The following is a 13,400-nucleotide window of genomic DNA, read 5'->3' as shown; positions in this document are numbered from 1 at the left end:
GAAGAGGGAGTTTAACTAACCTTATTTTCACTTACAGAAGTTTGAAGCAGTAATTTCAGTAGTTACTCTTTCTATTTGCAATGCATAAGTCACTATGAAAACTTATAGTCTATTGGCTAAATAAGAATGAATTTATCACCCACCTATAGGTATAATTTTTTCTGGGTCACAACAGCAGTATACCATATTCCCAACATTCTAAGTAGTTCTTGGTCTGCACTTTGGGCCATCCTAATCAGGTCTCACCTCACCAAAGGCTCCAGCTGCAGACAACAACTCTTTAATGCCAGAAGTCAATCCTCATCAAAAAGGCCAGGCACATATCCAAATATTTTCATACAGTAACACATTTCTTTAACATTTTTGAAAAACAACCTCCTCTCAGGAGCAATGACCTTCTGAGATCTACTTAAAATGGCTGTAAGCCTTGCATCACTAACGGATAAGAGGATAATGAAGGAGAGGCACACAGATTTACTAGGCAGTTCATGGTCTAAGAATCACCAAAGTCCTTTATTCCCTATTGACAGAAGGCTTTAACATTGTAAACTAAAATGTGGTAAGGGACCATAATAATATACATATTGTTAGTTGAAATAAATGCTAAAACAGATAAGGACAATATAAATTTCTTGAGTTAGCTCTGAAAAGAGAAACAATCAAAATGAATTATAAAGTCCCATCACCAAAATTAGAATTTTAACTACTTCAGAATCCAGATTCTACCATTCAAAGAAATCACTCAGTTAGCAAGCTGAATACATTATGATACATTCTGGGGAAATGCCAAAAACTTTCTTTATTTATTGGAAAACATTTACAAGACAGAATAGATATATGTTTTCTTCCAAATATTGCTGAATTCTACAAAAGAATATGACTATTAAAGAAAATAACTTAATAATAGTTCCTTTTTTTTTTTTTTTTGAAGGGACAGGGTCTCACTCTGTCACCCAGGAGTGATCATAGCTCAATGTGGCCTCAACCTCCTGGGCTCAAGTGATCCTCCCACCTCGGCCTCCACAGTAGCTGGGAATATACGCATGTGCTACCACATCCAGCTAATTTTTAAATTTTTTGTAGAGACGGGCCTTGCTGTTTCCCAGGCTGGCCTTGAACTCCTGGACTCAAGTGAACCTCCTACCACAGCCTTCCAAAGTGCTGGGATTACAGGCATGAGCTACTGCACCCAGACAATAAAAATTTTAAAAGCCACATCATATTCTGGAAACATTTAGTAAAAATGTATTATATGCCTGATATTGTACTAAAAACTACAGATATGACTGTGAACAAGACAATTATGTTTAGACATGAGAAGTGAAAACTGATCATTTTCATCTAGTGTGGAAAGTACAATGAAAAAATAGAGAGTTTTCTGGGAGCACATATGTGGGTAGGCCCTGGAGGTCTCGATGTTTAAAGAGGTACATGAAGAGAATCTAAGGATTAACTAGGGAAAGGAAAAGGAGTGTGGCAGAAGAAGGAAATTATAAGCAGAGGTAAAACAGGATGTGTAAAAGTCTGAAGGTAAGACAGACAGTAATAGGACAGAAAGACAAAAAAGCAGTTGTGTTAAGTTTTAATTCAAAAACAAGAAAAAGGATCACCTATAGAAAGGTTTATACCATGGACCCAAGATAAAAGGCAAAAAACAGGAAAGAATTTTAGTTTCCAATGACAAAACAAAAAAAGTATAAAGATGACAGTTGAACCTGGAATAGCAGGCATTTCAGTCACAACGTAGACATTTCAAAGAGAAGATGACTTGGAGCTGTTAGACTGCTTGGAGAGGACTATTCACGTACTACAGTATAGGGGATGGCATAGACAGATTTAAAATAGTGAAAGTCTGATTAAAACTAATCAATTAAAACTAATTACATTTTAACTTTATAGTCTGTCTCTCCAAACTCCAACACTGTGTGTATTATATAACTATGGACAAAATGGAAAAGGAAAGAATATTATAAGAAAAAACAAAAATGACTAGGGTTTGATCATTCAAAGTAGAATCAGAGGAGGAGAGGGAAGAACTGTACTAACTTATTTCAAACTTTTAATTACATAGAATGCTTATGCTCCCTATACAAGCTTTCTGACTCAACATCATTATCGAGATGCTCAGCATCATCACAAACATCTTATCTGTCCTCCTGTACCTTCAGTACAAACAGCTTTAAAGATTAACTTGTCATTAATCCTGTTGACTGGGCACAGTGGCTCACACCTGTAATCCCAGCACTTAGGGAGTCTGTGGCAGGGGAGGATTGATACCAGCCTGGGCAACATGATGAGATCCCATCTCTACAAATAATTTTTAGAAATTAGCTGGGTGTGGTGAATGCACCTGTGTCCCCAGCTACTCAGGAGGCTGAGGCAGGAGGATCCCTTGAGCCTGGGAGGTCGAGGCGGCATTGAGCCATAATTGTACCACTGCACTCCTGCCTGGGGAGCAAGACTCTGTCTCAAAAAAAAAAAAGAAAAAAAAAAACCTTATCTATATTTCACAAGTAATTTTACAAATAAAATCTGAAGTATTTAAATAGCCAGGCATGCTGGCTCACACCTGTAATCCTATCACTTTGGGAGGCTGAGGCAGGTAGATCACTAGAGCCCAGGAGTTTGAGGCCAGCCCAGGCAACATGGTAAAACCCCTTCTCTACAAAAAATACAAAACTTAGCCAGGCCTGGTGGTGTGCGCCTGTAGTCCCAGCAAGTTGGGAGGCTGAGGTGGGGGGGATCACTTAAGCCTAGGAGGCGGAGGTTGCAATGAGCCTAGATAGGGCCACTGCACTCCAGCCTGGGCAACAGAGCCACAGCCTGTCTCAAATAATAATAATAATAATAATAATAATAATAATAATAATAATAATAATAATAATAATAAAATAAAATGTTTAAACGCAAATTAGGATAGAAAAATACAATGGTATTGATTAAAAAATTAGTTAAGATGTATTAAACCATAAACACTTGAACTTTGGGCTAAAGTTCTGATTCCACTTCTTAATTTAAATAGATAAGGTAACAATAGTTTGGAATTTACACTTCAGAAAAATGTAATTACCATGACAAAATCTAAAATCTTGGGTAAACTGAGTAAGTTATTATTATTATTATTATTTTTTGAGATGGGGTTTCACTCTTGTTACCCAGGCTGGAGTGCAATGGCACGGTCTTGGCTCACTGCAACCTCCACCTCCTGGGTTCAAGTGATTCTCCTGCCTCAGCCTCCCGAGTAGCTGGGATTACAGGCGTCCACCACCACACCCAGCTAACTTTTGTATTTTTAGTAGAGACGGGGTTTCACCATGTTGCCCAGGCTGGTCTTGAACTCCTGACCTCAGGTAATCCGCCCGCCTCAGCCTCCCAAAGTGGTGGGATTACAGGCTCGGGCTACTGCACCTGGCCAAATCAAGTAAGTTAATTATTCTAAGTCTGTACTGAATACAAATAGCTCCACAGTTTCCTTTGTGATTCACATCAAAGAGAACAAAATATGATTAAACGTGGCAGTGTGTTCAACTTACCATGACTTCAAATTTTACTACATAATTGTGTATGAAAAAGTAATTAAAGGCATCTGCATGTTAACATGTTATTTAGAAGTTAAAAATTGTAATTCCTTTTTGTTTCCTAGATACCTTGGCTCATTACACAAATTTAAATGGAGTCACTGATGCTTTAAAATAAATGTCTACTTATAAATCAGTTAATAACATTCCCTATTTTTATCACAAGTTTCCACATTCCTAACACATTATTAGAACAGTTCAATGTACCAAATATTATTTGAGTAGAAGAGCCTGCAAAGACATCAATAGTGAATTGTTTAGCCAGAATCAGACTGAGAATTTATAGGTAATATAAATCATAGTCATCAAATTGTAAACCTAACCATGTGAGAATTTCTCTAAGAAACTTAGCAGTAATTCTGACTTTGTGATAATGCTTTTCATACTAAGACTCACTAAGAAAGTAGCTGCTTGCCGGAAGCCAGCAGCAATTCAGTTGTCTGTTGAATAAATTTATTGTTGGTTCTTTGTTTTTATAAATTATAAAATAAAACTAAACAAACTGGTAAGAAAAACACTGTCTTTCCACAAATCTGGGCAAGTTAATTTTTATACTGATCTACAGCCCTCTATTTGAAAATTTGCTTGATCCCAAAACAATTATTCTCTGAAGACAGAGGGGTAAAAACCACTGACATTCACAAAGCCAAGTGTTCACAAATATAAGAGGATGCATATTCATTATAAAACACATGCTCTGGCCAGGTGCAGTGGCTCACGCCTGTAATCCCAGCACTTCGGGAGGCCGAGGCGGATGGATCATGAGGTCAGGAGTTTAAGAGCAGCCTGGCCAATATGGTGAAACCCCATCTCTACTAAAAATACAAAAAATTAGCCAGGCGCGGTGGCAGGCGCCTGTAATCCCAGCTACTCGGGAGGCTGAGGCAGGAGAATCGCTGGAACTCGGAGGGCGGAGGTTGCAGTGAGCTGAGATCATGCCACTGCACTCCAGCCTGGGCAAGAGTGAGACTCCGTCTCAAAAAAAAAAAAAAAAAAAAAAAAAAAATGCTGTATACCAGGCACAGGCTGAGTCCTTTTATTAATAATAACAAAAGGTATTACCTAATTTACTCCTTAAAACAGCCTTATAAGGTAAATTGTATCATTATCCCTGTTTTACAAAGGAGGAAAAAGAAGTTCAAAGAGGTTAAATCTATTTCCCACAGCAATAGTAAGTGGCAGGGGTAGTCTGTGTGACACAGAGGTTGAAGAACTACTAAATATTTTATCAGTGTTTCTCAAAATGCAGTTCATGGTCCATCTACATCAAAATCACCCTGGAGGTCTGTAAAGTACAAAGTCCTAGGGCCCACTAAATCAAAATCTTTGCCGACAGAGCCAGTAACCTGCACTTTCAATAATTTCTCCAAATAATTCCAATGCTCAATATAGCTGGTAACTATCAATATGCCATAGTAGACTTACAGCTGACTTGTTTTTAATTTGGGGGTATTTCTGTTACAAGAAATAAGGATAGGACAAAACTCAACTAAGATGCCAGCAAATAAGAATATTATAAATAACTGAGAAAACAGCATAATATTTCTTCAGGCTTTTACCACACAGTACTGATTTATTTCAATGACTACCACGGAAATCAATGGGCACATTGTAAGAGCAGTTAAAATCATCACATGTATTTAAAGCAAACTGACTCTTCATGTGCCTAAACTGAATGCTAATCAATGTTCTATATCTGACATCATTTAGCTAACCAAAAGTTTTAGAAGGAAGACCTTAGAACTTAGCAACTTTCAACAGTTCTTTAAGTGTGTAAGTATCATAATTCATTTCCCCCTAAAAACATAGTATACTCTTTATTTTTATTGAGACGGGGTCTCGCTCTATTGCCAGACTGGAGTGCAGTGGTGCAATCTCGGCTCACTGCAACCTCTGCCTCCCAGGTTCAAGCTATTGTCCTGCCTCGGCCTCCCGGGTAGCTGGGACTACAGGCACATGCCACTACACCCGGCTAATTTTTGTACTTTTAGTAGAGACAGGGTTTCCTCATGTTGGCCAGGATGGTCTCGATCTCTTGACCTCGTGACGTACCCATCTCGGCCTCCCAAAGTGCTGGGATTACAGGCATGAGCCACCGCACCCAGCCAAACATAGCCTACTTTTATGAGAACATCCCCATGCTATGAAGTTGTTAAACCTTATTTAAACATGATGATTTATCTTGGTCCTTCTCCCCTTGGTATGGCTTTAGCCTTACAGTCCTAAGAGGACACATCCCTTCTGCTCACTCTGGAGACAATCAAATGTCTAAATCAAGACTTAGAATGTACACTTTAAGAGGCTGAAAAATTTTCAATCCAGTTCAATCCAACAAAATGCATTTCGTCCACTAAACTAAGAAAAACTCAAAGGAATAGGACCTGAGCCATATTCTCAAGGGGCTTGCAACTTGTGGGGGTAAACAAAATCATTTCCAACAGACTTAGAGATAGCGCAAAAAGCAAATTAATTGCTTCAATTGAAATATAAAGTGTTGCAGAAATGCAAATAGTAAAATAAATTAACTCAAATTAAAGAGAAATGGACAAGCATGACAGAAAAGGCAGCATCTGAATTGGGCTTTGATGACAAACAATCATCTCAATTGTCAAGGGCTGAAAGATGAAGTACATTCTTAAATGAAGGAAGATTAGGAGTGATGTATATAGTGTAGCTATAATATAAAAGTTCATGGTGTGGTCACGGTATATTGACCAGTGCTCTGTAGTTGAGGCAAAGAACACACGTGAGGAGAAATGAGCATGGGAAATTAAGTCAAGGATAGGAAACTAAGAGACTCTGAAGCCATGCTAAGGAATTTAAACAAAGGTTTCTAAGCAGAGAAGTGAAGTAATTAAAAGAAATTTAATGTCAATTTAATGTGAATTAAAAATACATTAAAAAATTGTCCTTCATCCTTTCGTATCATTGAGAGGAAGTAAAATAAGAAAGATAAGAAACTTATAATGATGGCACCAAGAAAGAAAGATGCAAGAAATATGTCTGAGTTAAGATGGATAGAATCTAATATGAAGCTTGACAAGGAAAACTCAAAGGTTAGTCAAGTTAGACACTGGAATTAAAAATACTATCAACCAGGATATAAAACACAGAAGGAAGAACAAGTTTGCCTTTTTTTTTTTTAAATACCTTTAGGTGGATCGTGGCAGGGAAGGATGAATTTACTTTAGATATAAGATTTAGGTGCTAGAAAGTATAACCAAGAGGCATTTATTAAAATGAATCTGAGGTTTCAGAAATACCTCAAGAGCAGAAAAGTTCATCTAGGTATGGGGGTACATGAAACTAAAAAGAAAACAATCATTAGGAATTAGAAGGTCATTATTGTAGGTGAAACAATCAATGGACAGGAATATTTGTTTCAAATAATTCAAGATTTTTTCTTTTCTTTTATTTTTTTTTTGAGACGGAGTCTCGCCCTGTCGCCCAGGCTGGAGTGCAGTGGCATGATCTTGGCTCACTGCAACCCCCGCCTCCCAGGTTCAAGTGATTCTCCTGCCTCTGCCTCCCAAGTAGCTGGGACTACAGGGGTCTGCCACCATGGCTGGCTAATTTTTGTATTTTTTTTTTTTTTAGTAGAGACGGGGGTGTCACCATATTGGCCAGGCTGGTCTCGAACTCCTAACCTTGTGATCCGCCCGCCTCAGCCTCCCAAAGTGCTGGGATTACAGGCATGAGCCACCACGCCCAGCCTAATTCAAGATTTCTTAAGGCAAAAGTATTTTTAACTTTTAGATACTACTAAAAATCCAAAAAAAGATGATTTTCAAATAAAACGGAGCCATTTTTAACATATTGAAAATTATTTTACTAATTTGTTTTCTCTAATAATATAGTGTTTTCAAAAACAGTAAATAAGCAGCTTCTGCTTTCAAAGTAATTTTTTAATCAACTGACAAAGCCTAGCTCCTTGACCAAATTTTTTAGGTTCCTCTAAGCTCACTTCTACTAAGTTTCATTCTTGGTTCCCTTCCTGTCATTGGTCTATCCTAGACCAGTTTTAGATAAGAATCCAGCAATAGTCATTCCCCTCACCTTGGGCTGCTTTAGCAAGAATCCCCTACCTTTGATGTCTCCTTTTTGTAATTTTTCTATCCACTGACCACCTCACCTTAATCCTTGGCTATAAATCCCCACTTGTCATTGTTATATTGAGAGCTGAGCTTATCTCTCTCCCCTACTGCAATACCCTTAATTGCAGAAGTCTTGAATAATGTCTTCCTCACAGTTTTAACAAATATCAGAATAATTTTTTCTTTAACACAGCAAGGCATTTAAGGAAAGCAGTCACACTCTTTTCGATATTAACAGAAAACTAATTTACCATACAATCACAAATAAAAGTGAAAGTTCAACAGAATATCCATATGAGTGACAACATAAATATTAAGGTAAGTTAGAGTTTACACAGTGAGTATAAAAAGGTTCCCTCAATATTTTAAGCAAAATAATTTTTTTAAAGGCTTTCCTATTTAAAACAAAGATAAGGGCACTCAAAAGTAGTAGAATCAAGCTTATTGCCCATTCATGCCAGAACTTACCAGTCAGAATTTTTAATAATAACAGAATGAAAATGGGAGAAAGTAGCTGGTGTGTAATCTGTAGTCAAGTTATATGTCATATAAAGTAATGGATAAAAATAGCACTTGACACCCAAATTCCTCTATTCAGTCAACAAATACTTATTCAGGCTTGGCCCAAGATTGGAAAGATAGGATAATACTGCAGACCCCCTCTGCCGGAAAGGATCCTATGAGTTAGGAGACATGACATGTACAAATAAGCAGAATGCTATAAGTAGTTATAATACAAAGATGAATGGGATAAATTAATTCAAAAAGGGTACAAGTAAGGTGTTATCAGAGTTCAGAGGAATGAGAGATAATTTCTGATAAGAAGGCAAGAAAAGATTTCATGAAAAAGAGGGTATGTGATTTAAGTCTTCATGGATGATTATTAGGATTTAACACGTAGAAGAAAAAGAGAAGGCATTTTAGTGATAGAAAGAAGCATAAGGAAAAGCAGCCCAGGCACAGTGGCTCACACCTGTAATCCCAGCACTTTGAGAGGCCGAGGCAGGTGGATCACCTGAGGTCAGGAGTTCAAGACCAGCCTGGCCAACACAGTGAAGCCCCGTCTCTAATAAAAATACAAAAATTAGCTGGCATGGTAGTGCATGCCTGTAATCACAGCTACTTGGGAGGCCAAGGCAAGAGAATCACTTGAATCCAGGAGGCGGAGGCTGCAGTGAGCTGAGATCACACCACTGCACTCCAGCCGGGGCAAAAGAGTGAGACAGTGTGTCCAAAAAAAAAAAAAAAGGAAAAGCAGAGTGTATTAACAGTTTTCTGTATCCAATGGAAAGAAGAACAGTAGAAATTAACACTTAGGCCTGTGTAATGAATTGAATACTGTCTCCCAAACATTCATGATTATCTGGAACCTCAGAATATGGCCTTATTTGGAAATAGGGTCTTTGCGGATGTAATGAATTAAGGATCTTGAGGTAAAATTATCCTGGATTTAGCCTGGGCCCTGAATCCAAAGAGAAAAGGACACAGAAACACACAGAGAAGGCCATGTGAAGACAGAGGCAAAGAATGGGAGATGCTGCCACAAACCAAGGAATGCTTGGGGTCACCAAAAAATGGAAGAGGCAAGGAATAATTCTTTTCTAGGGACTGAGGCAGAGCAGGAGGCACCTTTTGAGGGGCCGAGGGGCCTAGGGGTCCCTGCACGCATGGAAATAAAGGATACTCCTGAGTTCCTTCAAGTGAAACTCTAGGCATCTATCTAGCCAGCCCTGAGAAATAAGTAACTTGTTAAGCCAGAAAGTAATAGTAGCCTAAAAGAAGATGTTTGATTTCCCTATAGCAACTAAAGATAACATCTTAATATGTGTCCCTGAGTTGTCGTTCAGAAGCACAGACCCCCTCCCTCACCAAGAACTCCCACTGAGCTGATCAGACCTTAGACCACAGGGGAACTAAAGACTCAATGCTCACCATCCTTCTTTGTTCTAAATTTCTTCCCAGGCTGGGTGTGGTGGCTCATGCCAGTAATCCTAGCACTTTGGGAGGCTGAGGCGGGTGGATCACTTGAGGTCAGGAGTTTGAAACCAGCCTGGCCAACATGGTGAAACCCCTTCTCTGCTAAAAATACAAAAAATTTAGCTGCACGTGGTGGCAGGCACCTATAATCCCAGCTACTCAGGAGGCTGAGGCAGAAGAATCACTTGAACCTGGGAGGTGGAGGTTGCAGTGAGCCGAGATCGCTCCACTGCACTCCAGCCTGGGCGACAGAGCAATACTTCGTCTCAAATTAATTAATTAATTAATTTCTTCCTGAAGGGCCTGGAGGGAGTCACACCCGTGAGCCAGTTAACGTTCTTTTCTGCTGACCTCAAATTTTAAAAAGATGGTTCTCTTCCTTAACCAATTGCAAATCAGAAAATTTTTAAATCTGTCTACCTATCTATGACCTACCTGTAAGCTCCCCTTTCAAGATATCTGGCCCTTTTAGGCCAAAACCAATGGGTATCCTCCATGTATTGATTTACGATTTTTGCCTGTAGCTTCTATATTCCTGAAAGTTACCCTTGCCTTTAAAAACCCTTACCCATGAGCCTTGGGGAAGTTGGGCTTTGAGCACTTACCTGGTCCTCTTTGCTTAATGCCCTATAAATGTCTTCCTTTCTACTGCTACAGAAACTCTGGTGTAGATATGTGATTTTTACTGAGCCAGGTAAGCAGACCCAATTGCGGTTCTATAACAGGACTTCAGAGGGAGCACAGCCCTATAAACATCTTGATTTCAGCTGCTAAAACTGAGTAAATGTCTCATTTCAGTTTATGAATTGTGGTAATTTGTTACAGCAACCCTAGGAAACTAATATAGCTTCATTAAGGACAATTCACAGAGGCCTATATTTTCCATGCCCAGCATTTCTTTTTATTACATTTTGAAAAAAACAAAATACTGACAAAAAAAAAATTTCTCAGGCCGGGCGTGGTGGCTCACGCCTATAATCCCAGCACTTCGGGAGGCCGAGGCGTGTGGATCACGAGGTCAGGAAATCGAGACCATCCTGGCTAACATGGTGAAACCCCGACTCTACTAAAAATACAAAAAAATTAGCCAGGCATGGTTGTGGGCGCCTATAGTCCCAGCTACTCGGGAGGCTGAGGCAGGAGAAGGTGGAGATTGCAGTGAGCCGAGATCACGCCACTGTACTTGAGGCTGGGCAACAGAGGGAGACTTTGTCTCAAAAAAAAAAAAAAAAAAAAAAAGTCTTGGCTGGGCACAGTGACTCACAACTGTAATCGTGACTCACGACTCAGGACTTTGGGAAACTGAGGTGGGAGGATTACTTGAGCCCAAGAGTTCAAGACCAGCATAGGCAATATAGACCCCTGCAGTCTCTACAAAAGATAAAAAAATTAGCCAGGCATGGTGGCGAGTGCCTGTAGTCCCAGCTGCTTGGGAGGATGAGGTGAGAGGACTGCTTGAGCCCAGGAGGTTGAGACTGCCGTAAGCCACGATGGTGCCACTGCACTCCAGCCTGGGACAGAATTTAAATAAATTTCTCCTTTATAAGCATATTCTCATATTACCAGCCAATTATATATATAAAAAAAGGCAAACAGAAAACAATGAAATGTCATTACTTACAATGTGTGACTCCAGCCAGAGTTTGGTAGAAAGTAGGAGTATCACTATCGTCAGTGAGGGTAACATACACACCTCCAGATAGAAGCCATCGAGAGAAAGTAAAAGCATCTTTGTTTAGAAAAAGCCAATTTCTAAACTTTTCATAGTTTACCTTTTCACCCTAAAATTAAAACAAGAAAACATAAGTTTAGTCAAATTTTAAGGTATCTTACTTGGAACCTGCACAACCTGAAATTTGCAATTAGTTGGCAATTACCTTTCTGCTATCTACAAAGGAAGGATTATCTAATAACACCGCAGGGTGTATATATATATTTGGAAATCAAACTGTTTTCAAAAATACTTGTGCTTCATAACTTCTACTTGCATAAAATCTGTATGTTAACTACAAATTATTTCATCAATTCAGTAAAGCAGTACACTGCCAATAAGCCAGATTTTGTTTGCTAAGTATATCCCAAAACCAGTAAACTGCATTTTGTTTTTTGTTTTTGTTTGTTTGTTTGAGACGGAGTCTCACTTCGTCGCCCAGGCTGGAGTGCAGTGGCGCGATCTCGGCTCACTGCAAGCTCTGCCTCCCGAGTAGCTGGGACTACAGGCACCCACCACCACGCCCGGCTAATTTTTTGTATTTTTTTAGTAAAGATGAGGTTTCACCGTGTTAGCCACGATGGTCTTGATCTCCTGACCTTGTGATCCACCCGCCTTGGCCTCCCAAAGTGCTGGGATTACAGGTGTGAGCCACTGTGCCCGGCCATCTGCATTTCTTTAAACATTTAATAAATCCAATTTTTCACTTGCCTTATCCCTCTTCTTTAGCACTCTTCAATCTGCCTGAGTTACTATATTTTAATTAAATCTGTATGGAATTAAAATACTCTTTAAATTTCATTTGTGAATTAAAAACAACTATCCAGGTGTCCTCCTAGAGTAGACAATCAGGATCCCAGAAGGCATCACTGAAAACATGTATGTACACAGAGAACAAAAAGAAGCAAGTTGATTTCTGTTTCTTTGCTTTCTTTCCAGGTATTTTTCTTGATAAATCTCTGGAGAAAAGTATCCAGGCTGAAAAAGAGCATCACATGGTTGTTCACGCCAATCCCTTTGCTTGGAAGACAAGAGATCCTAGGTTTAGTGGGAGCCAGGTATTTCTAAGCAGAAAAAGGGAGAAGCAATTCACAAGGAAATACAATGAAGCTACAACCTGAACTATTTGATCAGGAAAAAAAAGAAAGAAATATATTGAATAATGACAGTCAAGATTGGAGCAGCTCTAATCCTAATAGACATGCTAAAGAATACGAATAATTAGTTACCTAAAAGAAATATGGTAGAAACATATCTACATTGTTTAGTAGCATCCCATTAAGTGAGGCGATACTTTTAGCCCGGTACTTTCAGAACATTTAACGTGACTGCAATCCAAGCAATCAAGACATTGACAGTCTTGTTTTTCTGAATGGAAGAATATGGTGTGGAAGTGGATCATACAAATTGGGTCATTCTTGTCATAACTAAATCAGAGTCAACAGGCCCGGGGTAGAAAGCATTCACGATACATTGCTCTCGAAATGTAATTCTCTGTAAGTCCAGCTGCTGAGATGACTTGCTGCAACTAATTTTGCCCACCACCATCGCTCACCAACTGAAGTTTGCCAGCTCCCTAAAGCTTTACTAATACCAATGAACTTTCTCTCAGGACCATATGTAACACTCCCATTTTTAGAAAACTCCCAACCTTCTCTTTGTTCTTTGGACATACTGAAGATCACCCAGTCTTCATGTATGCTCTATACATTTTTATTTTGACATTGACAATGACATTCAGACATGTTGCAGGGACATATGAGTACACTGCCAACATGTTTAGAGATGAGAGTTCCTACCCATATTCTTTCTGTATCCCATGTTTAGTCTAGAAAGAAGCTTAGTATAAATTCTACAAGCTGATGCACATTTTTACACACATTAACATCTCTGACATTGGGATAAGTCTTAAAATCAATAGCATCCTTTAATTGTAATTTCTTAGTGGTTGCGATATTGTTAAATATATATTTGGTCTTCATCTCTTTTTCTGGCATGCAACTCCTAAAATTCTTGTAATCTCCAAAGTGATAAATGACT

General features: G+C 38.9%; 1 protein-coding gene across 13 annotated transcripts in view; it reads right to left on the bottom strand.

Annotated features, from left to right (window-relative positions):
• USP32 (ubiquitin specific peptidase 32) overlaps window positions 1-13,400 on the bottom strand; it is a 243,622-nt gene that overhangs the window by 99,522 nt on the left and 130,700 nt on the right. For 10 of the 13 annotated variants that reach the window (XM_055386674.2, XM_055386678.2, XM_055386676.2 and 7 more), the window contains exon 5: window positions 11,271-11,430. The exons of the other annotated variants lie outside the window; for them this stretch is intronic. In XM_055386674.2, coding sequence (XP_055242649.1) covers window positions 11,271-11,430 — 160 coding nt within the window. The remainder of the gene's footprint in view (window positions 1-11,270; window positions 11,431-13,400) is intronic. 13 annotated transcript variants of the gene reach the window in all.

The sequence above is a fragment of the Gorilla gorilla genome, chromosome 4 (assembly GCF_029281585.2).
Source record: "Gorilla gorilla gorilla isolate KB3781 chromosome 4, NHGRI_mGorGor1-v2.1_pri, whole genome shotgun sequence".
NCBI classification, from domain to species: Eukaryota; Metazoa; Chordata; class Mammalia; order Primates; family Hominidae; genus Gorilla; species Gorilla gorilla.
This window is presented reverse-complemented; position numbering and strand designations above follow the sequence as displayed.